Genomic DNA, 25,725 nt, shown 5'->3' on the forward strand with positions numbered 1-25,725 from the left:
ACATAGCGCCTCCCGCCGGACGTCATGCTGGGCGGGCCTTAATTGGCCCACCCACGTAAAATGGCGGTGCGGCCTGCTTCGTTGGCGGGGATCGGTTCCCCGCCCACCAGAGATTGGGTCAGGCCCGCCCGCCCGACAGGCAGAAAATTCTGCCCATAAAGTTGGGACGGAGTGACCCTAAGAATGCTTAACGTGACTCTGCACCCATGAAATCTCATGGCATCAAGTCAAACATAGGCAAGGAAACCTTCTGCTGACTACCGCCTCAAGCCCTCCCTTAGCTGACTCCTCCATGTTGAACATCACTTGGAGGAAATAATGAGCGTAGCAAGGGCACAAAATTATTCTGGCAGGGGATTTCAGTATATATCACCAAGAGTAACTCAGTAGCACCACTACTGGCAGTCCTGAAGGACATTTCTGACAGACTGGCCAGAACCAACAAGAGGGACAAACCTACATGACCTTGCCCTCGCCAATCTACCATGACGGTATTGTTAGGAGCAACCTCCGCACATCATTGAGACCAAGTCTATCTTCACACTGAAGGTACTTTTCACAGTATTGTGTTGTACTACCATTGCACTAAATGGGATAGATTCAAAACAGATCTAGTAACTGAAAACCGCATCCATGAGGCACTGTGGGCCATCAGTAACAGCAGAATTATATTTAATTGCAATCTGTAACCTCGTGGTCTGGCATATCGTTTGCTCTGCCATTGCCATAAACCCTGGTTCAATGAGGAGGTACAGGAGAGCATGCCAGGAGCAACCTCAGGTACCACCCTAAAAATGTAACCTGGTGGAGCTAGAACACAGGACTTACTTGCATGCTGCTTTTACTGTTCAGCATGCAATAGACAGAGCAGAAGTGACCTCAAAACTAATGGAGCAGATCAAAGCACTGCAGTCCTGCCACACCCAGTCATGAATGGTAGTGGACAATTAAACAACTAAACGGAGGGAGGAGTAGGCTTCACAAACATACTGTTTCTCAATGAGGGGGAGCCCAGTACGTCAGTTCGAAAGACAAGGCTAAAATAATTGCAGCCATCTTCTGCTAGAAATGTTGAGTCGATCATCCATCTCCGCCTCCTCCTGAGGATTCGCATCATAGCTGCCAGTCTTCAGTCAATTCAATTCACTGCATGTGATATCAAGAAACAGCTGAAGGCATTGGATACAACAAAGGCTATTGATTCTTACAGCATCTTGGCTGCAGTATTTAAGACTTGTGCTCTAGAAATAGCAGCTCCCCAAGTCAAGCTGTTCCAGTCCAGCTATAACACTGGCTTCTATCCGACAATATGGAAAATTGCCCAGATATATCCTGCCCACAAAAAGCAGGATATATCCAGTCTGGACAATTATCTCCCCATAAGTCTTTTCTCAATCACCAGCCAAGGGATGGAAGGTGTCGGTAGTGTAGTGGCACTCACTCAGCAATAACCAGCTTAACTTGGGTTCCACCAAGGCCACTCAGCTCCAGACCTGATTATAGCCTTGGTCCAAATGTGGACAAAAGAGTTGAATTTGAGGGGTGCGGTGAGAGTAACTGCCCTTGACACCAAGGGAGTTATTCACTCAGTGTCGCATCAAGGAGCTCTGGCAAAATTGAAGTCAGTTGGAATCTGGGAAAATTCTCCTGTTTGGAGTCATAGCCAAATACATGGCGTTGTGGTTGTTGGAAGTCAGTCATCTGAACCCCACAACATCGCTGAGACATTTCCTCAGGGTAGTGTCCTCATTCTAACCGTCTTCAGCTGCCTCACCAATGATCTTCCCTCTATCATAAGGTCAGAAGTGGGGGTGTTTGCTGCTGATTGCACATTGTTCAGTGCCATTTGTGATCCTCAGATACTGAAGTAGGCTGTGCCCACATGCAGCAAGATCTGGACAATATCCAGGCATGGACTGATAAATGACAGGTAACATTAGTGCCACATAATTGTCAGGCCAATGAGGAGTGCAGGAGAGCATCATTTGGACCATCTCCAAAAAAAGAGATCAGACCCATCTCTCAACTTTCAGAGACATTACCATCACTAAATACCCCACCATCAATATTCTGCGGGGTTTCCATTGACCAGAAACTTAACTGGACCAGCCATGTAAACACCTTGGCTACAAGGGCAAGTCAGAGGCAGGGAATTCTGCGACAAGTAACTCACTACCTGACTCCTCAAAGCCTGTCCACAAGGCACAAGTCAGGAATGTGATGGATTACTCTCCACTTGCCTATAAGAGTGCAGTTCCAACAACACTCAAGAAGCTCGACACCATTCAGGACAAAGCCGCCCACTTGATCGACATCCCTTCCATGACCTTAAATATTCACTTCCTCCACGACAGGCGTACAGTGGTAGCATTTCTACAAGATGTAGTGCAATCCTTCGACAGCACCTTCTAAACCCACGATCTCTACCACCTAGGAGGAAAAAAGCAGCAGACGCATTGGAATATGAGCACCTGCAAGTTCCTCTCCAAGCCTCATGTTACCTTGGAACTGTATTGCCATTCCTTCACTGTGGCTAGGTCAAAAATCTGAAACTCGTCCTAACAACGCCCAACTGCAGTAGTTTAAAAAGGCAGCTCACCATCACCTTCAAGGGCCGTTAGGAATGGACATCAAATACCTATCTTGCAATGGTGTGCTAACATCCCATGCATGAATAAAAAGAGAAAATTCTAATCATTGGCCCAGTTGAGTTGTATTTTATCTACTTTATTTATTTAGGATGGTACAAAATGTGTTGAATAACATGGTTTATAGCTGTTATGTTATATGATTCCTTTCATTCTGTAGATTGACAAAGAGGAGGTTTCTCTTCGCCGTGTCATTGGAGCAAAGAAGGATCAGTATTTTTTAGACAAGAAAATGGTGACGTAGGTTTCTTTGTTTTATTTTTACTCTTCAGTGCTTTATTAGTTTTTACAACTTTTCACAAAATTGTCCTGTTGTGTATACAATAGATAGAGTATGGTAGTGTAATGGATATGCTACAGGATTGTCTAATTCAGAGGTTTGGAATAAATCCAGAGAATCTGAGTTCATATCCCACCATGGTAGATTATAATTTGACTTCAGTTTGAAGTAAACAGGTATCAGTTAAAGTGATCGTGAAGCTGTTGGATTGTTAGAGGAAAATCGACTAGTTGATTATGTCCTTTAGGGAAGAAAATCTACTGTTATCTGGTCTGTCCTATATGTAACTGCAGTTCCACACCACCATGGTTGATTCTAAACTGTTCTCTAAAGTGACCTAGCAAGCCACTGCTTTCAGTAGTTCAAGAAGGCAACCCATCACTTCCCTTTCAGGGAAACTAGAAATGGGCAATAAATGCTGACCTTGCCAATCTTGCCCACATTTAGTGGGAATTTGGATATAAATCCATATGTGGTAGACTGGTAACCTTGCAACATCAAGGCTTTGGATGTTGGGGGTTGCTAATTGTACATTAATTGTACAAGTTATTACAAGTAGGTTCCTTATATAATCAATTATACTCTAACAAGTTACACCTGAGGAATATTATTTTATATTGATGTAACAATACAGTTTGCTTTCTATAAAATCTGTAGCTGGTGACAGAAGTGCTAACTGATAGATTATATTTTTACAAGGAGGAAATATTAAGAGGAAAGTCACTGGAGACCATTATGAGTGTTTTGTTCAGTACTGTGTTGCCTGCTTTCTTCCCCTCCAGTACAAGAAACCTTCTTCCCCCTCTTATCTAAGAACTGAAGTGTAGCATGCGCTGGAGGCCCAGAAAATTCATTTTAAAAAAAAAATTGAAAGCTGTTGAAATGAGAGCCAAATATCCTTATAAGTGCAAGGATTTATTAAATTGTTAAATAAAAATCTATCTTGTGCCTGTGTTAAGTGCAAACTGAGAATTGCAGTCAAAGCCTTTGAGTGGCAAAGGGGAATATTGCGTACCTTCTGTGTATTCTTAAATAATTTATATCATACTTCAATCCTGTTTTTGTTCAATAGGAAAAATGATGTCATGAATCTTTTGGAAAGCGCTGGGTTTTCCAGAAGCAATCCTTACTACATTGTCAAGCAAGGAAAGGTAAGTGAATCCAGAAATGCAAGTGGTATTTCCTGAAATAAAAACTTCTACTGGATTTCCAGTTCTACACTGAAACATGTTTGAAAGTCTGTTCTTAATTCAAATTGCCATTTGGATAGCAGCGATGAAGTTGAAAGAGATTTGAGGGTGTTCATTTTTAATGTTCTGTTACTGCAGCGCAGCAGCAACTAAACAAAGTTTTCTAGCTTGTTTTGATGACTCAACTCGCTTACACACCTTGACTCCATTGTGAACTGTTTGAGTCATCTGTGAGTATTGTGTGGCTTGCTCTCGTTAATGTGAGGATGAACATAAGTAACAAAAATAGACAAAATTGAGAAAATCCATGTGTCAGCTATGATTCAGGCAGCAGAAGGTTATAACAACTCGCAGTAGAATCATAGAATGGTTACAGGCTGGATAGAGGCCATTCAACCTCTTGTGCCTGTGCTGTCAGTAATTCTTGTATTGGGGCTGTAAAAAGTAAGTGCTAGTGGAGTGAATTAGTGAGCTAATTGCCGAATTAAGGCCATAGCGCTCATTGAAACTCATCCTTCTAATGCAGTGGTTCTCAAACCTAGGTACCTGCGTTTCACAGAATATTTTTCATGGGCACTACATCACACAAAGGCAGATTTTATGCCTCATAGTTTGACTTGCATCAGTGTTTGAGAGTCACTGCTTGGTGCATTAACTCTCCCATTGTGGTATTTTGAATAATTCCAGTGCTTAAACTTTTATCATTTAATTTGCTGGATTGTTCCATATAATTTCCAGTAAAAACATAAAGTATAGTTGCTGCGTCTATCAGCTGATGAATGCCAACCTAGAAAATAATCAAATGTAATGATTAGTCTGAATTTAGGCCTCCGACCAAGACCACTGTTTTATAGTGACAGAAAAAGTTAAAATTTGTTTTATTGTATGGGATTTTCACCAGTATCTTAATGACGTTTCCCAATTGGGATTCTGTTTGTGATGGATGAAGCCTTTCCCATGATGTGAAAACAAGTAGTTATGCTGTGAATATAAATTTACAATGGTGGATGATTAAAAAGAATTGTGACTGGGGATGAAAGTATGCAAATTGCAAGGTTTAACCCTGGCTGTGCCCTTGGGGTGTACCGCCTGGTTGTGGGAAATTTTGGATTTAGATGCATTTCCCGGTGTTTAGGAAGCACTGTAAATCAGACTTTGAAAGCTAAAATAATTGATTTTAGAAGGGATATCGAAAGTGCTTGTTACATGTTACAATTGGTTTGCTTTTTTTTTGTACCATAAAAAGTATAGTACAGTAGAATACTCCCAATATTACATAGTATTTACAGCACAACAGGCCATTCAGCCCAACAGTTCATGGTGTATAGACCTCACATGAATTTATCTTAAACGTTATTATATTGTGATTGCAATGTATTAAATAGTAACAGCTTATGATAATAAGACATTGTCTTGCAGTGCAGAGTTCATTGATTCAAGAGAAAGATCAGATGACTGTCAGTCCCCCTTGACTGTCTGCCACCAAATGCCATACCACATCACTGAAAACCCATGTGTTTCCCTTGCAGCATCCCTGGTTGCAAATAAATATACATGTATATTTCCTATATAGGATTTTGCTGATTTACAAAATTTGTTCTGTTTTGTGTATGCAGGAAATATTTTTGTGTGGAATGTGAAGAGAAAATTGAAATTAGGGGATAGAGCGTTTGAACAATGTTGTCGCTAACTACCAAAAGTAGAAAGTAACCATTTGGAAATGAAAGTGAAAATTAACAGTCTTGGTGGTTAAAACATAAATATTGGTTTCTAGCCATGACAGCTTTTTAGAAAAACACTCTATACTTTATCTTGCAGTTATCTATTTTAAATAGTCCTTCAGGCTAGGTGCAGTCTGTGGGTCGCAAAGCTCTACTCTAGTTGTTCAGTAGCTCAGTGAGATTCTGTGTTTGTTGCTCCACCATCTGCTCATACCCTTCATAACCCATGAATATACACCAACAGATGTAGTATTAACTATTTTGAGAGAAGTGTTATGTAAAACATTTTTGCACATTGCTAATGTAGTAAACTGTGGGTGGGGTTGGGGAAGAAATTAATTTTGTTTGTCTGTAATTCTAGGATAGTTATCTGTCCCTGCTTTAGCTGTACATTGCACATCAATTATTTATTCCATTTGCCTTGGTAAGGTGCTACTTGTGCTGACATTGTCACTGTATGAATCATATTTACTTTGTCTCGTTCACTATGATTAATCCAGTATGAATCACTCCCTTTAGGGCTAAAAACTGCATCACTTAATTTCCAAGTGTATTATTTCGGTATTTTCTTGTGGAAAATGCAATGTGCGTATTTGCAAATCCTAATTAAAAACTAAAAACATAATATAATGAAAATGTCTATTTATAGGTTATTTAATTTAGCTTTAGAGACTATATACTTATCAATCGCATGATATGATCATGTTTGAAGGAATATTATCTTAAAGCACTTGGCAAAGCTTTTATTAATTTGAAATACAGGCTTAGATAAATAATATTTCCACATATCCCTTCCATGTCAATTGTCCATTTTGCATCTTTCTTGATCTGCTGCACCCGCCCCCAATCTTTGAATTTCTCCAGTTTGAGATTAAACACCATCACCTGGTAAGCCTGTTTGTCAGTGTCCTGCTATGTCACCTAGAAGCTATAGTTTACTGGGTAGGATAAATTGCCACACTGTGTTCTGCATTAATCTTCTGTAAAGTAGGACCCAGTTATGTAAGCTCCTAAAATTCTTGCAGTCAGAGAAATCAGTTTATAACTGTTTTTCAAATATTCATTTCAGAATGGACTCTGGAGGTTTCTTTGGACGACTTCTAAACAATGTGACTTCAATAAATATTTATTCAAGGGGGTGTGATTATATATAATTAATGACGATGCAAGTGCGTGTTTTTGGAATTTCTTTGAATTAGTGTACCCCTCTAAATAGCTTATTAGCTTTTTGAATTGTGTTTGGATTAGATTAATCAGATGGCCACAGCTCCAGATTCTCAGCGACTGAAACTTCTGCGAGAAGTTGCTGGTACCAGAGTATATGATGAACGTAAAGAGGAGAGTATTAATCTTATGAAGGAAACTGGTAAGAATGCTGAGTCTGTTTTTTGCCTCATTTTATAACAGAAGTTCCAAATAAAATGTAGATTAGGTTCTGGGGTGCTTTGTTTGCCTGTCAGCAGAGTTCTTTTGCTGTGTTTTGATGTTAGCCTGGGCTGATCTTTATTCTTAATGCTAAGGAAGCAGACAACAAAGAAGGAGGTCATTTGGTCCGTTGTCCCCATGCTGACTCTTTAAAGGATATTCCAATTAGTTGCACTTTTGTTTTTTTCTGTAAATTGCCAGCTGGGATTTGAAAAGGAAAAGTAGAACACAAGAACCAAGGCCACTTGGATCCTGACCTCAGTACAGCTTTAGTCCAACATGGAGAGAAGGACTGAACTCCAAAGGTGAGGGGAGAGTGACTGCCCTTGACATCAAGGCAACATTTGATTGTGTGTGACATCAAGGAGTCCTAGCAAAACTGAAGTCAATAGGAATGAGGGAGAAAATTCTACGTTGGTTGTAGTGACAGTGAAGATGGTTGAGGATCTTGGAGGTCAATCTTCTCTTTCCCCGGACGTTGCTGCAGGAGTTCCTCAGGGTAGTGCCCTAGGCCCAACCATCTTCAGCTGTTTCATCAATGGTATCCACTCCATCGTAAGGTCAGAAGTGGGGATGTTCGCTGATGATTGCACAATATTTGGCACTGTTTGTGACACTTCAGATACTGAAGCATTCCGTGCCCATATGCAGCACGACCTGGACAACAATCAGGCTTGGGCGGGAAGTGGCAAGTAACATTTGTGCCACACAAGCGCCAGGCAATGACCCTCTCCAACGAGGGAATCTAACCATCTCCCTTGACGTTCAAGAGCATACCATTGCTGAATCCCTCACAATCAACATCCTAGGGGTTACCATTGACCTGAAATTGAACTGGCCAAGCTATATAAATGCAGTGGCTACAAGAACAGGTCAAAGGCTGAGAATTCGGCGGAGAGTAACTCACCTCGTGACTCCCCAAAGCCTGTCCACCATCTACAAGGCATAGCTCAGGACTCAGGAATACTCTCCATTTGCCTGGATGAGTGCAGCTCCAACAGCACAAGAAACTTGACACCATCCAGAACAAAGCGGCCCGCTTGATTGGCACCCTGTCCACCACCCTCAGCATTCACTCCACCACTGGTGCACAGTATCAGCAGTGTGTACCATCTACAAGATGCACAGAGTTGAGGAGAAATTTTTTCTCTGAGGGTTATGTGACTTTGGCACACTCTACCTCAGAAGGCGGCAGAGGCGGGGTCATTGAATATTTTTAAGGTGGAGGTAGATCCTTGTTAGGCAAGGGAATCGAAGGTTATCAGGGGTAGATAGGAATGTGCAATTCGAAACACAGACAGATCAGCCATGATCTTAATGAATAGTGGAGCAGGCTTAAGGGCCCGAATGGCTAATTCTGCTCATATTTTGTATGTTTGTAAGCACTGCAGCAACTCGCCAAAGCTGCTTCGACAGCACCTTCCAAACCCGCGACCTCAATACTTCAAAGGCCAAGGGCAGCAGAATACATAGGAACACCACCATCTGCAAGTTCCCCTCCAAGTCGCACACCACTCTGACTTGGAACTATATCGCCATTCCTTCACTGTCGCTGGGTTAAAATCCTGGAACTCCCTCCCTAACTGCAATGTGGGTGTTTCTACAACACATGGACTGCAGTGGTTCAACCACCTTCTCAAGGGCAAAAAGGGATAAGCAATAAATGCTGGTCTAGCCACTGATGCCCACAATCCATGGACGTATATATAAAAATATTTGGGAGATATTTGCATAATAGGTCTGCTTTGATCTTCTGAACATTACTTGACAGTCAGAAATTATTGAAAGATATCAGGATGGATGCAAGAATGCCAAATTTCAAACCATCACAACAATTGATAATACCGGGGAAAACGATGTTGATTGGTTGTCAAGTTGATTCTACAATCAATAATATCCTTTGACCTGCCGATTAGTGAGACAGAACTAGAATATTGCTGAAAAGAGAGGCATGTTGCCAAAGCTTTTTGCCTTTAATTCGTCAGGACAAATGCAAGAATGCCAAATTTTAAATGATCATAAGCAATGGGGAACTTTAACCTCCCCAAGCAGCTCCTAGGTAATTCAGAAAAGGTTTGTAGTATAAATTGTTGTGATCGTTTGAAATTTAATATTCTTACCTTTGTTCTGATGAGTGTAAGACGAAAAGCTTTGGCAGCATGTCTCTCTTTTCAGCAATATTCCAAGTTTCTGCATACTATAAACAACAGCCCAATAGATATTATTGATGGTAGAATTGGTCAAGGATCTTCCCTGCTGTCTTCCAAATGATCTCAAAACATCCTGAGTAAGTTGTGTTTGTTAGGTTTGACATTAATAAAGCAAAGCCTAGATTGGATAATTGCCAGATTAAAAAGAAAAAAATGCCACATATTGGAAATGCTACATTTTCACAAAAGAAATTGGTGTTTGGTTTAAGGAGGTGAGGAGTACTGGGTAATGCAATAGATTATACTTCGATCTTTGGGACTTAAGTTTCAATGCAGCTGAGATATGGGTGATGCAAGCCATTGCTCTGTCATTTTGGCTTTAGGGGTTCAGTGTGAAATGTGTTTTGAAAGTCTCAGTCTAGTTCTCATTGGTCTTGGGTTCACAGTACACATGCTTTTGATTTGGTATACTCTCTTTTTGATGTTTGCTCTGTTGAATTGGAGGTTAAACAATATTGTAGCAGCAGCGCAGAACAAGCTTTATTCTGCATTTGGCAGCATTCATACCTGATGCAGCAGTGGCTAATGCTGACATGCAACCTAAAAGGCAAAGATTTTCCATTCCCTAATAAAGGTAGAATACCTCAAATCCAGCTACCTGAAAACCAGTGGTGTCTGAAAACCAGACATTATTATAATATTCCATCCATTGATTTTAATTGGATAAAATTTAAAAAAAATGTACCTGGACAATTCATCTAGGACTTGCATTGGCCTGGTGTGGCTCCACTCCGGTACCGGCATCGCCGCTTGCACGTTGCTCTATCCTGGGCTCCTAAGTGACCCTTAACCCCACCCGACTTGACGTGACCCGAGCTGCCCAACCTGAAATCCGGCAGGGTGCCAGATTTGAGGTACTGTACCTGTATCGATTATCTTCACATGGAGCATGAATTTTAGATCCCATGCTTATAAACATCTTGTTTGTCTAACACCATTTTCTGTTTATTTTGCAGAGGGGAAGAGAGAAAAGATTAATGAATTGTTGAAATATATTGAGGAGCGTCTGCATACGCTGGAAGATGAGAAGGAAGAGTTAGCGCAGTATCAGAAATGGGATAAGATGAGAAGAGCACTTGAGTATACTATCTACAATCAGGAGCTGAATGAGACTCGTGCTAAACTTGATGAGGTGAGAGAGAAGAGGGAGTTTTGTATGGCTGCGCTTTCAAAGTTAGACTAAATTGTTCTGGAAAATTTTATTGTTTAATGATTTGCATTTGTGCTGAGCACATAAGTTACATTACAGAATTCTTTGCTTGAAGTAAACAACCTCTTTTAGGAATCTTGTGGGGCCTCTAGTTATGCTTTTCCCATACTTTTATTTTTTCCAGAGACTTAATGATGTTTCAGCTTCCCTGGCGTATATTCTTGACCAGGGAAAACTCAGTTGAGTAGAGGAAGCTTTTGGCTTCTTTATCAATTTCTAATGTCACTACTGTGATTAGAAGAGAGATCTGTATTTGGGCATAAATTCGCAGAATTTTTACAGCGCAGAAGGAGGACATTTGGCCCATTGTGTCTGCGGCGGCTCTCCAAATGAGCAATTTACTTAGTGCCACTCTCCCACCTTCTCCCCAAAACCTTCCATATTGTTCCTTTTCAAGTAACAGTATAATTCTCTCTTTTCAATACCTCAGTTGAACCTACCTCTATAACACGCTGAGGCAGTGCATTCCAGACCTTAACCATTTTCTGTGTGAAAATGTTTTTTGCTCATATGATTTTGCTCCTTTTGCAAATTACTTTACATCTATGCCCTCTCGTTCTCGATCCATTCATGATTGGGAACAGTTTCTCCCTATCTACTCTGTCCAGGCCCCTCATGATTTTGAATACCTCTATCAAATCTCCTCTCAGCCGTCTTTTCTCCAAGGAAAACAGTCTCAACTCCCCCAATCTATTTTCATAACTGAAGTTCCTAAAACCTGGAACAATTCTCGTGAATCTTTTTATACATTCTCTCCAATGCCTTCACATCTTTCCTATAGTGTGGCACCAGAACTGGATGCAGTACTCTAGCTGAGACTGAACTAGTGTTCTAAACAAGTTCAACATAACCTCCTTGCTCTTGTACTCTATGCCCCTATTAATAAAGCCTAGGACACTATGCTTTATTAACTACTCTCTCAACCTGTACTGACATCTTCAATGACTTATGCACCTATCCCAGGTCCCTCTGCACCTGCACCCACTTTAGAGTTGTACCCTTTATTTTATATTGTCTCTCCATGTTCTTCCTACCAAAATGAATCACTTCACATGTTTCTGTATTGAACTTCATTTGTCACCTATCCATCCATTCCACCAACTTGTCTTTACCTTTTGAGGTTCTGCATTATCCTCCTCACAGTTCACAATGTGCCTTGTGTTTTGTATCCCCTACAAATTTTGAAATTGTGCCCTGCACACCAAGGTCTAGGTCATTAATATATATCAGGAAAAGCAAGGGTCCCTGGGGAACTGCACTGCAAATCTTTCTCCAGTCTGAGAAACATACATTAACCGCTTCTTGCCGTTTCCTGTCACTCAGCCAATTTCGCATTCACGTTGCTATTTTCCCTTTTAATCCAGGAGCTATAACTTTGCTCGCAAGTCTTATGTGTGGCACTGTATCAAATGCCTTCTGGAAGTCCATTCTGTACTACATCACCCTCGCTGTCACCTCTTTAAAAACTCAAGCAAGTTAGTTAGACACTATTTTCCCTGAAGAAATCTGTGCTGATTTTCCTTAATTAGCCAACATTTGTCATGTGACTGTTAATTTTGTTCCTAATGATTATTTCTAGAAGTTTCCCCACCACCAAAGCTAAACTGACTGGCCTGTAGTTGCTGGGCTTAACTTGCCACCCTTTTTGAATAAAGTTGCAACATTTGCAATTCTCCAGTCCTTCAGCACCACTCCTGAATCTAAGGAACACTGAAAAATTATGGCCAGTGCCTCTACAATTTCCACTTTCACTTCCCTCAGTATCCTCGGGGGAGGCAGTGGCATAGTATTGTCACTGGACGTGTAATCCAGAGACCAAGTGTAATGCCCTGGGGACCTGAGTTTGAATCCCATTTAGGCAGATGGTGGAATTTGAATTCAGTGAAATATCTGGAATTAAAATTCTATATTGACAAAAGCATTGCCGATTGTTGTAAAAACCCATCTGGTTCACTAATGTCTTTTAGGGAAGGAAATCTGCCATCTTTACCTGGTCTGGCTGACATGGGACTCCAGATCCACAGCAATGTGGTTGACTGTTAACTGCCCTCTGAAATGGCCTAGCAAGCCTCTTGGTTCTTGGGCACATAGGGATGGGCAACAAATGCTGGCCTTGCCAGTGATACCCACATCCCATCAAAGAATTTAAAAAAAAAATCTGGCACTGATAGCCTATCCGATACCTCTTTATTAATTTTAAACCCTCTAGTGCCTGAATTATCTGCTCTCACATGGCCTGGGTAAATTATTTTACATAAAAACAGAAAATGCTGGAAAGACTCAGCAGGTCTGACAGCATCTATGGAGAGAGAAACGTAGTTAACGTTTCGAGTCCGTATGATCCTTCTTCAGAGCTTTTTTTGCTTTTAAATTATTTTACATTGTATTATGAGCATTGAATTTCTTGATGTAAGTGACTGGGTTAGGATTAAGTAAGAATTTGTTCAATGAGGTGATATTTCACTACTTGATTCCATTGATCATTCATTCCTGTAAAGTTCCCACTTGATTCATTAGAATGTGACTTTCTGTTGGCAGCTTTCTGCAAAACGGGAGACCAGTGGAGAGAAGTCGAGGCAACTACGTGATGCGCAGCAGGAAGCCAGGGATAAAATGGAGGTAATATTTTTCTCATAAATCAGTTGCTGGGTTTTAATTACAATGCATGCTCCAAGATTAATTATTAGCAGATGCATTGAAATTGATGCTCTGTGAAGATGAGGCATTTTTATATTTTTGAACTGGTATGTATGAACGTTATTTTTGAGCTGTAATTTACCTTCATTACAATGCATTTTTGAATAGCTCGTATTTCCGTGCTTCTCGTTAATTACACAAAACAATAAACAATCTTTTTGTATTTATTTACATTTAGATTTAGCAGTTAATGTAGGGTATTTTGAGAATAAAAAGCCTATCAGACAGCAGCTTGTGCTAGTTTATACTTGTACAGTAAACTATAATACAAAAAGATTGAATTGTTGCTCCGTTGTCTGATTTTGTAGGATTAGAAAATTTTGAGTTTTCAATCTCATCACTTTTTGTAGTTGTAATTGGATGTGCCATCAAATTTGTTAAGTAGAATGTGGCATTGCTTGTCTTATCATTTTGTATTTGAAACTAATTCAAATATCTGTTTCCTGTTTCTCAAAAACAAGGATATAGAACGACTGGCACGTGAACTGAAAGCAAAAATCTTATCCATGAAGGAAGAGAAAGAGCAGCTAAGTGCTGAACGGCAAGAGCAGATTAAACAGAGGACTAAACTCGAGTTAAAAGCAAAGGATCTACAGGATGAAATGGCTGGAAACAGTGAACAAAGAGTAAGGAAATGGGAATTATCAGACTTGAGATTCTGAATGAGTGGGGAGAGAAAATAGAATAGGAGTTTCCAAATGATGGCTTGTGATCTGCATCTGGCCCTCAAATTCAGACTATCCTGCCTGCAAAAATCCAGCTCCTTTCTTCCACTATTTTGTCTGCTCCACTTTAGATTTTGAAGTATGGGGCTGTTGGATTGAAAAATGTGTTTCCTGATTGTATAAAAGGGCTGGTTAGTCTCGGTGAAATTCCAGCAATACAGGAGCAGTCTCCCTAATGGCTTTTTACACTATTCAAAGTACTTTCTAATCCACTCACTGTGAGTGTATTTGAAAGTTGAAAAGCATAAAGCAAAGGACAGTCTTATCTACTGGAACTTCATTTATTAGAATATTTATGCTTGTTTGTGGAAATCTACTGTCTCTTTATACTAGTTGGTCTCCCATTTGTCTTTTCTGCTCTTATGTATTGCACAAAACAATTTGTCTACGTAAACCATTACACTTTAAAGGTAATTAATGTATGAAGAGCTTTGATAGGAGATGCTGTATAAATGCAAGTATAGTAATTAAATATCAGCAGCTGAAGAGGTTCAGTTGAATGTTCTGACGCATCAAATTGTTTCCTTTTCAGTGTCTTGTTCAATTATGTAGTGACATCATGTTGAACAAGCTGTGGTTTGTTTAGAATTGTACTGTACTATGTTATAGTTGATGCATGTGTTGATCACTCAGCTAAGACCAAAAATGCTATTTGTCTATTGCCTTATCAAAAGACTAGCAGTCATCTGCAGGCAAGATCTGAGCAGCCAGATAAAGTATGACCGCTGTTATAATATGCTCATACCAGCTGACTCATTCATGACTTGATCATGGATTTAAAGTGTTGATACATGGAAAATTTTAATTATCCATTAATTTTTAACAAATTAAATCAATGAAATTAACTTCACTGGCACACATACAGTATACTTCCAGTAGGGTTCACTATGATGTATCTTTTTTTTAAGAGCGACACCTTAGACCTCCTTAAACTGGAAGGCATTAAAAATACAAAGCCGTATATTAAAGGAAATAAAGACTCAGGGTCTTTTTGTTCATTGCACAACCTTATAATTGTAGAGTAATATAATAGTGTCATGCAAATGTATTTTGAGGTTTTTGTAAAATTATCTATTTGTCTTGCATGCATGGAGACTCTTAAGCCAGGTCACTTCCCTTAGCAGGCCACACTAGTGACATCATGACCTGGAGTGTCCCAGTGCATTCTCACAGATCCAAGGAAATGCACTAGCCTGAGTGCTTTACTGGAATCGCCTGACACTGGGCAACCATGCTTTAGCTGGATTTGCAGATTCCCCAGCTGGTTTTATTCTGTATATCTAACTGTGTAAATAGCACTTTTCCCAAATTATGAAGCAAATTACCTGTGATGGTATTTGTCCTAGAACTACCTTTTGATTTTACCTAGAAGAGGTATGGATTGTAATATTGAAGCAAAACCATGTTTCTACTTAATGCTTTTCCACTTTTTCCTTCTGTAGAAACGTCTTTTGAAGGAAAGGCAGAAGCTATTAGAAAAGATAGAAGAGAAGCAAAAAGAACTTGCAGAAACAGAACCAAAATTCAGTGCTGTCAAAGAAAAAGAAGAAAATGGGATAGCAAGGTCAGTAAAAAAAAATGGTTTGGAACAACTACAAGATAAAAATGAGACAACTTGTTCCTGTACAAGGGAATGTTTCAGCTATTACATTTTAGTGCCTATTTTCTCCTCAGTCATTTCTGTGAACGTACAGAATCATGCTGGAATATAGTTAAATGGGTGCCAGCAGTCCTATGCTGTCTCTGGATGTTGCAATTTTGAAGTGCAGGTCGAGACAGTGGATGTAGACAGTTTATTTGACTGTGGGAGACTCCACAGCTTAAACCTGTTCCTGTTCTTGAACACTGTACCTTCCAGCAGGGGTCACTGCATAGCAAGCAGGAGTGACTTGGGTGTTTACAACACGTATTGACATGTTCAGAAGCAAGCCGTGTCTATTACCAAATGGCTCTAATCGTTTAATGGACCATTTGTTTATATAATAAATATAAATTTGTGGTATTTCTAAGTACCAGTGGTATACAAATAATTTATAGTGATTAATTTGCTTTAAGATTCTTCATGAACTCCATATACTGGCGAACTATTTCATTTAGCAATTTGACCCCTGAACTGACTCAGTAACACGGTTCCAGAACAAATTCCCAAAATTAGAGTTTCTTGAAATTTACACACCAGGAGTCATGGTTGCTTGGGCCCTGGATGGGGAATCAATCAGCAATCTTTGTAAACTCTTTTATTTAAATCCTGAATTTTCTGTTTGTTGGGTTTTACCTCTTGTTTTAAGTCCAGTTTGCTATTTTTTATGATTTCTATGTCTTTTCACTTGATCTCTCTTCCTCACCTTTGGTTCATTTTATCTCTCTCCCTTCCACGTTCATTTTATGACTAATGTGGAATGTTTTCTGAATTCTGTTTTGTTTGTCTTATAGGTGTAGCTAGGCCATTGTACTATGAGTTTAAAACAGAGCTGCCTGTTTGTTGTGAAGGATTTATTTTGTATTAAACCTTGCTTTCAAGACAAATAGAGATTACAGCCTGTAGAAAGACTAGTTCAAAATTTATTATTATTCATTCATGGGGTGTGGGTGTTGCTTTCAAGGCCAGCATTTATTGCCTTTCTTATTGTCTTTGTGAAGGTGGTGTTGAGCTGCCTTGGACTATTGCAGTCCATGTGGTTTAGACACAGTGTCAATGTTGTTAGGTAGGGAGTTGCAGGATTTTGATCCAGCAGCGATAAAGGAATGGCGATTGTTCTCCTAAGTAAGGATGGTATGTAGCTTGTTTCAATAGTAACAGTTTCTCAATGCCTATAATCAAAAACTGATCAGGTCATGGTTGTCTGGCTAATGAAATAATAATATGGGTAAGTTCCCACTGTGAGAAGAAACTGAGCTAATTGTTTGTTGCCACAACTATCAAGGTAGTAACCTGGCAGATAGAAATATTAAAGGACATGATTTCAGGCTTAAATATCTCTCCACACAGCTTTGGGACTTCAACCACTTCTGCACCTAGAGCCATAGCCTCCTTTTGTTCCATAAACAACTCTGTTTGGCCCATCAAGTCTGTGCAGGCTCTCCAGTCAGTCTCATTCCCTACTGTCTTCCTGTAGCCCTGTAAGTTTATTTCCTTCAAGTGCCCATCCAATTTCCTTTTGAAATCATGGATCATCTCTGCTTGCAACCTTTGTGGACAGAGTTCCAGCTCATTACCGCTCGCTGTGTTTAAAGAAAAAAGTGCTTCCTCACATCCACCCTGCATCTGTTGTCTAAAACCTTCAATCTGTGTCCCCTTTACCTTGTACCATTAGCTAATGGGGATAGTTTTTCCTTTTCTACCCTATTTGCACCTGTCAATCTTATATACCTCTATCAAATCTCCCTTCAATCTCCTTGCTTCCAAGGAGAACAGCCCAAGCTTTTCCAACCTAACCTTGTAACTAAAATTGCCCATCCCTGGAACCATTTTGGTAAATTTCCTCTGCACCCTGAAGGACCCTCACATCCTTCCAGGAATGTGGTGACCCAGACCTCCCTGTCGCTTGCCACTTCAACACCCCACCCTGCTCTCATGCCCACATGTCCGTCCTTGGCCTGCTGCAATGTTCCAGTGAAGCTCAACGCAAACTGGAGGAACAGCACCCCACCTTCCAACTAGGCACTTTACAGCCTTCCGGACTGAATATTGAGTTCAACAACTTTAGATCATGAACCCTCTCCTCCATTCCCACCTCCTTTCCGATCCCCCTTTATTCTAATAATTTATATAGATTTTTTTTCCCCCACCTATTTCCATTATTTTTAAATGTATTTCCATCCATTGTTTTATCTCTAACTTTTAGCCTTTTTTGATTCCTTCACCCCACCCCACCCCCACTAGGGCTATCTGTACCTTGCTCGTCCTGCTTTCTACCCTTAATGTCACCTATTAGCACATTTCTCAGCTAATATCACCACCGTCAACATCTCCTTTGTCCTTTTGTCTATGACATCTTTTGGAAATCTCCACCTATCACTGGCCCTCTATCCAGCTCTACTTGTCCCACCCCCCGCTTAAACCAGCTTAAATTTCACCTCTCTTCTATTTTTCCTTAGCTCTGTTGAAGAGTCATACGGACTCGAAACGTTAACTGTGTTCCTCTCCGCAGATGCTGCCAGACCTGCTGAGTTTTTCCAGGTATTTTTATAGATCACGTTTTTATGTGATACTTTGTCAAATGCTTTCTTCAAATCTATGTAGACAACATCCATTGTATTCCCTTCATCAACCTTTTCTGCTCATCAAAAATTTTTGATTAGTCAAACACGATCTGCCTTTTACAAACCCACATTGGCTATCCTAAATTAACTCAAACCTCTCCATGTGCCTGTTGATTTTTTTTTCCACTGATTGTTATTTCTAAAACTTGACTTACCACTAAACTGACTGGCTTGTAGTTACTAGGACTGTCCTTGTAACTTCCTTGAATAAGGGTGTCACATTTGCCACTCCAAACCTCTGGCACCTTCCTTGTATCTAGGGAAGATTGGAAGTTTATGGCAAGCTCTGCTATCTACTCCCACTTCTTTTAGCACCCTGAAATGCAAGCTATCTGGATTAGGCAGTTTAGCCACCAGCCTTTCCAGTACCTCCTGCCTCTCAAATTTTCACCCCATCTATTACCTCTACCATCACCGCTTCTACTGATATTTTGTCAGCTTTCTCTTCCTTAGTAAACTCCGAAAATGCCCATTCCATGTTCAAGCCTTGCCCTGCACCTCTAAGCGGATATCACTTCCTTTGCCCCTAAGAGGACCCACTCCACCTCTTGCTACCTGTTTACATGCTGGTAGAACATTTTTTGAGCTCCCTTTTATGTTGACTGCCATTCGATTCTCACTCTCTCTTTGCCTGTCTTATTTTCCTCTTCACTTCCCCTCTCAATCTATTGTACTTGATTTGGTTCTGGCTTGAAGAATTCACCTGGCATACGTCATACATCTCTTCATTTTTTGTCCCATCATAATCTCTATCTCTCTCGTCACCCCAAGGAGCCCTAGCTTTGGTTCTTTTCACTTCTTGGAATGCACCCAGCCTGTACCTGAAGTATCTCCCCCTTTAAAGTCACCCATCATTCCATTACAGTATTTCCTATCTGTCTTTGGTTCCATTTTGCCCTGGCTCAATTCCTTCTCATCCCAATAAAATTATCTCTTTTCCAATTCAGACATTCAGCTTTAGATTGTTCCGTGCTCTTCTGCATGACTAGTCTAACCTTGTGATATGATGACCACCCTTATCCAAATGTTTCCCTACAGACGCTAGCCCCATTTGTTTAGTTAACTTTGTATTTCTACATTAATGCAGTTAGACAGAACTTTATAGATGAAGGTAAATGCACCTAGTTTATCATCAAGTTAAGGAAATAACTAGTTTAAATATTATTCTTTTGTGTGTTTTTCTTCTGTGACAAATTGTTCCTTGACAAGGCTGTAGTTTGAGGAACGCAGAGTTCTTGGAAGGTTGTGGAGCTAGGGGTGGTTTAGTGGTTATGTCACTGCACTAGTAATCCAGAGGCCCAGACTAATGCTCTGCAGACATGGGTTCAAATCGCACTGTGGCAGCTGTGCATGGAATTTAACCTGGAATTGAAAGCTAGGGCAGAATTTTTCCGTCGGCGAGATGGGGGCGGGGCCCGTTCGCCGACGCGAAAATGACGCGGGAGGAACCCCTGGCATCATCCCGCCCCATTTAAATATTCGAAGGCAGGCGGACAGCGTGAACAGCTGCCTGCCCACCGACCTGTCAATGGCCAATTGAGGCCATTGACAGGGTAGTTAAACCAATTAAAGGCCCTGCCCGTCCAACCTTAAGGCAGGCGGGCAGGTCAGGAGGTCCAGCGGGCTTCTGAAAAAACATGAAACCTCATCCACCGGCGGGATGAGGTTTCATGTCTGTTTTTAAAAAGTTTAATAAAGTTTTTGTGATATTTATTAACATGTCCCATCTCGTGTGACATTGTCACATGAGGGGGACATGTTAATTTTTAAATTTTTCTATTTTTAAAGTTTCAAACACTGTCAGCGCTCTCCCTGAGGCAGCACTTAGTCTCAGGGAGATGTGCGCTCTTTCGTGCGCATGCTCGAATGAACGCACTCTGACAGCTGGGGAATCCCTCCCCAACGCACATGAAGCGCTATGCGCTTCCTGTCGGGCGGTCTGCCAATTAAGGCCCGCCCACTTAAAATGGTGGTGGGGCCCGTTTCGGCAGTGGCGATTGGCTGCCCGCCCGCCGCCAAGCCAGTGGGGCCCGCACGCCCATCAAGGGCAAAATTCTGCCCCTAGTCTCAGTAATGGTAACCGTGAAACTATCATTGATTGCTGTGAAAACCCATCTGGTTCACTAATGTCCTTCAGGGAAGGAAATGTGTTGTCCGTACATGCTTTGGCCTACATGTGACTCCAGACCCACAGTAATAACTTAATTGCTTAGCTGCTCCCTGAAATGGCCTAGCAAACCATTAGAGGTGGACAATAAATGCCAGTGATGCCCACATCCCATGAAAGAATAAAAAAAATGTGTTTTATGTGCTGCAGGTGAAATGTGTAATTTGGCCACTGAGACCTCTGCAATTGAAGAGATCTTGCACTACTCGATTCAACATGAGCATTTAATTTTGTGCTGTTGCCATTGCTCTGAAATCCACCCTGTAATTTAAAGGTGGAGACTTCAGAATGCAGAACTGACAGATGCAAAACAACTTGCTTTTGAAGTGTTTGCACAGTATAAATTGAGCAATCCAAGACTGCCAACACTTCAAATGGAATGTAATAAAAATACATCTAAGGGATCACAGAATTTTAATGCAGAAGGAGGCCATTTGGCCCATCTCTGCACTGGCTCTCCATATGAGCATTATGACTTAGTGCCTTTTTCCTGTACCCCTGCACATTGCTTTTATTCAAATAATCATCTAATGCCCTCTGGAATGCCTCGATTGAACCTGCCTTCGCCACACATTCAGGCAGTGCATTCCAGACCCAAACAACTCGTGTGAAAAGTTTTTTCTCACGTCACAGTTGCTTCTTTTGCAAATCACTTTAAATTTGTGCTATCTCGTTCTTGATCCTTTTATGAGTGGGAACAGCTTCTCCCTATCTACCCTGTCCAGCCCCCTATGATTTTGAACATCTCTATCAAATATCCTCTTAGCTGCCTCCTCTCCAAGGAGAACAGTCCCAACCTCTCTGATCTATCCTCATCGCTGAAGTTTCTCATTCCTGGAACCATTCTTGTAAACCTCTTCTGCATTCTCTGCAATGTGTTCACATCCTTCCTATAATGTGACGCCCAGAACTGTACATAATATTCCAGCTGAGGTCTAACGAGTGTCTTATATAAATTCAGCATAGTCTCCTTGCTCTTGTACTCTTTGCCCCTATTAATAAAGCCCAGGATACTGTATACTTTATTAACTGCTCTCTCCACCTGCCCTACCACCTTCAATGATCTATGCACATATGCACCTAGGTCTTTCTACTCCTGCACCCCCTTCAAGATTTCACCCCTTATTTTATATTTTGTCAATGTTCTTCCCACCAAAATGCATCACCTCACACTTCTCTGCATTGAACTTCATCTGCCACCTACCTGCCCACTCCACCAACTTGTCTATGTCCTTTTGAAGTTTTACGCTGCCTTCCTCCCAGTTTACAACACTCCCAAGCTTTGTATCATCCGCAAAATTTGAAATTGTCCCCTGCACACCAAGGTCTAGATCATTAATATATATCAGGAAAAACAACGGTCCCAATACTGACACCTGGGGAACTCCACTACAAACTCCCTCCAGCCCAAAAAATATCCATTGACCGTTATTTTGTTGGGGCAGAGAAGACTGAGGGACAACCTAATAGAGATATACAAGATTATGGGGGGCATGGACAGGTGGATAGGGAGCAGCTGTTCACCTTAGTTGAAGGGTCAGTTACAAGGTGAAGGGCAGGAGGTTTAGGGGGGATGTGAGGAAAAACATTTTTACCCAGAGGGTGGTGATGGTCTGGAATGCGCTGTCTGGGAGGGTGGTGGAGGCGGGTTGCCTCACACCCTTTTTAAAAAAAAAACCTGGATGAGCACTTGGCATGTGATAATATTCAACGCTATGGGCCAAGTGCTGGTAAATAGGATTAGGTAGGTAGGTCAGGTGTTTCTCACGTGTCGGTGCAGACTCGATGGGTTGAAGGACCTCTTCAGCACTGTGTGATTCTGTGATATTCACTGCTTCCTGTTTTTCAGCCAACTTTGTATCCACATTGCTACTGTCCCTTTTATTCCACGAGCAATTACTTTACTCAAGTCTGTTGTGTGGCACTGTATCAAATACCTTTTGAAAGCCCATGTACACCACACCAACAGTATTACCTTCATCGACCTTTTCTGTTACCTCTTCACAAAACTCCAGCAAGTTAGTTAAACATGATTTCCCCTTTGGAAATCCATGCTGGCTCTTCCTTATCAACCCATGTTTTTTCATGTGACTACTCGTTCTATCCCGAATAATTGTTTCTAGAATTTTGCCCACCACTGAAGTTAAACTGACTGGTCTGTAATTGCTGGGTTTATCCTTACAATCTTTTTTGAACAAGAGCGTAATGTCCTCTAACACCTCCCCTGAATCTAGGGAAGACTGAAAAATTATGGCCAGTGCCCCTGCAATTTCCACTCTCATTTCCTTCAATACTCTTGGATGCATCTCGTTTGGTTCCAGTGTCTTGTCAACTTTAAGTACTGACAGTCTATTCAACACTTCCTTCTTATCAGTTTTCAATCTTTCTTGTGACAGAGTTTCCTCGTCTGTCATCATGGTCTGGGTAGCATCTACCTTACCTTGGTAAAGACGATGCAAAGCGTTCCTTTAAAAACTCAGCCTTGGCCCCTTTTGTCCATGTGTAAGTTCCCTTTTAGGTCCCTAATCAGCCCTACTCCACCTTTTACCACCCTTTTACTATTTCTATGTCTATAGCTCTTTGCTTCTCTGTTTTGCTTTTTTACCTCCCCTCTGAACCTTCTGTATTCCTCTTGGTTCTCAATTGTATTTTCTACCTGACACCTGTCATAAGCACACTTTTTCTTCTTTATCTTGGTTTCTGTCTCCTTTTTCATCCATAGAGCTCTGGATTTTTTTGCCCTACCTTTCCTTTTCAATGGAATATACCTTGACTGTGCCCGAACCAATTCTTTTTTGAAGGTAGCCCATTGTTCAGCTACAGTTTTTCCTGCCAATCTTTCGTTTCAGTCTATCTGGCCCAGCTCTGTTCTTGCCTCATTGAAGTCGGCTCTCGTCCAGTTAATTATTCTTACTCTGGATTGCCTATCGTCCTGTTCTATCATTATCCTAAAACATACAATGATCACTGCCTCCAAATGTTCCCCCACTGACACTTGATCTACTTGGCCCACCTCGTTTCCAAGAACCAGGCCCAATAGTGTGTCTTTTCTTGTTGGATTGGACACGTACTACTGTTGAAAATTTTCCTGAACACAGTCTAGGAACTTTTGCCCCTCTCCGCCCTTTACACTTCCACTGTCCCAGTCTACATTCGGGTAATTAAAGTCACCCATTATAACTACTCTATAACGCTTGCATTTCTCTGCAGTTTCCCTGCAGATTTGTTCTTCTACCTCCTTCTCACTAGTTAGTGGTCTGCAAACTACACTGAGCAATGTAATTGCACCCTTTTGTTCCTTAACTCTAGCCAAATTGATTCTCCCCTTGAACCCTCTGGGATATCCTCTTTCTCCAGCACTGCAATGCTTTCCTTAACCAATACTGCCACCATACCTCCTTTCCTATCTTTTCTGAATACCTTGTACCTGGGAATATTTAACACCCAGTTCTGCCCTTCCTTGAGTCAGGTCTCTGTTATTGCCACAACAACGTATTTCTGCATGACAATCCGTGCCTGTAACTCCCCAGTCTTATTTACTATACTCCGTGCATTCACGTACATGCATAGTAACCCTGATTTAGATTTTGTTACTTTCTCCCTCACCCTGACGTCACCTATTAACTTACTATTCTATATACTAGTGGCATCTGTCCCTCCCAGTAGTTTGAGCACGCTGGTATTCCTCTCTAATATTTTCTCTTGGTTCCCACACCCCTGCCGAGTTAGTTTAAAGCCCTCCCAACAGCAATAGCAAAATGCTCCGCAAGGAACTCAGTCCCAGCTCTGTTCAGGTGCAACCCGTCTGGCTTGTACAGGCCTACTGGGAATTGGTCTTTGTTTTAATGGCAGTTTATTGAAAAATCTTTTTACAAAATGGAGGCTTCAGAAACACGGTTGTTACTTTAGTGTACTTAATAGCTGAAAGGGAAATGTTGTAGTTCTCATAATCTTTTGGTTTACACTCAGCCTCTTTTGCTCTGCTTAGGTTGGCACAGGCCACCCAGGAAAGGACAGATTTGTATGCTAAGCAGGGTCGAGGCAGTCAGTTTACGTCAAAAGAAGAAAGAGATAAATGGATCAAGAAAGAGCTGAAATCACTCGATCAAGCTATCAATGATAAAAAACGACAAATTGCTGCAATTACCAAAGACCTGGAGGATACAGAAGCCAATAAAGAGAGAAATTTGGAGCAGTACACTGTAAGTAATTAGTACCACCAATGAATCATTTGAGATGTTTATTTACCATTTGTGTATTACATGGTGCAGTGTGTTACTTGTCACTTGGTGAGAATTTTAATCAAAACGAAATTTTTGTCCAAATTATTTTTTCTCTTAAAATGTTAATGGGAATTATATAAATTAAATAAGGAACTATATAAATGCAAGCCTATTGCTTTGTTATAAAGTCAATAAGTTAATTTGTTAATTATCAGGTTCTTCACTCTTGATTGTGATGAGTGAAATGTTTGGATGTTTACACTTCAAATAATTTAAACTTTCCGAACACTGGAATTGGTGCACAAAGATCTCTGAACTTTAGAACTATGTTCTGGAAATTATGTAATTTTTTTTAACAAGTGACTAAGCGTACTTCTATAAATTATGCCACTCTTTAAGTGTTAACATTTCACATAACGGGTAAAAAAAAATCAGTGATCATGAACTGATGTGACTGGTCAGGTGTTCTTTTTGCAGTCATTCTGATGTTGCACAGTAGCAGAAACGTAGAATAATTGTCACCTGATTTCTACTTGGATTGGATATGTCCTTTCTGCTCGCACAGTACTAAATATTCTCATTCCAATGATTCAGCTTTCTATGATTTTCATATTTATGACTAGATTCAATGTTTTTTATTTTATTCTGTTTTATTTTTGGATAAGTTTGTCTTTCATAATTGTGTACTTTTAAATCTTTGCTTATTTTGACATCTATAGCAAAAGCATGTCGGTAACTTCTGACTTCACATAATTGGCCTTAGCAATGGAAGTGCATATTTTATTCTGGCAAAAGCTGTCACAGCTTTCTGATGATTTAAATGACTGGGAAACCATGCTGCTCATTTGGCACCCAGAATTCTGATATGCATACCTTACAGGCAAGAATCCTTGCTAGCATTAAGAAATTTGAAAATTACTCTTATAAGTCTATTGCCAAGATGTCTCCATTGACAGGTGTTTGTCC

The 25,725-nt window shown here is 40.7% G+C and overlaps 1 protein-coding gene across 1 annotated transcript in view; it reads left to right on the plus strand.

The window, feature by feature from the left end:
- The window catches only part of smc3 (structural maintenance of chromosomes 3), an 85,822-nt gene that overhangs the window by 20,592 nt on the left and 39,505 nt on the right, over nt 1–25,725 (plus strand). The window contains exons 6-13 of the mRNA XM_078565172.1: nt 2,809–2,888; nt 4,001–4,079; nt 7,088–7,205; nt 10,431–10,606; nt 13,223–13,303; nt 13,843–14,007; nt 15,549–15,670; nt 24,525–24,738. Coding sequence (XP_078421298.1) covers nt 2,809–2,888; nt 4,001–4,079; nt 7,088–7,205; nt 10,431–10,606; nt 13,223–13,303; nt 13,843–14,007; nt 15,549–15,670; nt 24,525–24,738 — 1,035 coding nt within the window. The remainder of the gene's footprint in view (nt 1–2,808; nt 2,889–4,000; nt 4,080–7,087; nt 7,206–10,430; nt 10,607–13,222; nt 13,304–13,842; nt 14,008–15,548; nt 15,671–24,524; nt 24,739–25,725) is intronic.

Source organism: Cetorhinus maximus, chromosome 20 (assembly GCF_964194155.1).
Source record: "Cetorhinus maximus chromosome 20, sCetMax3.hap1.1, whole genome shotgun sequence".
NCBI lineage: Eukaryota > Metazoa > Chordata > Chondrichthyes > Lamniformes > Cetorhinidae > Cetorhinus > Cetorhinus maximus.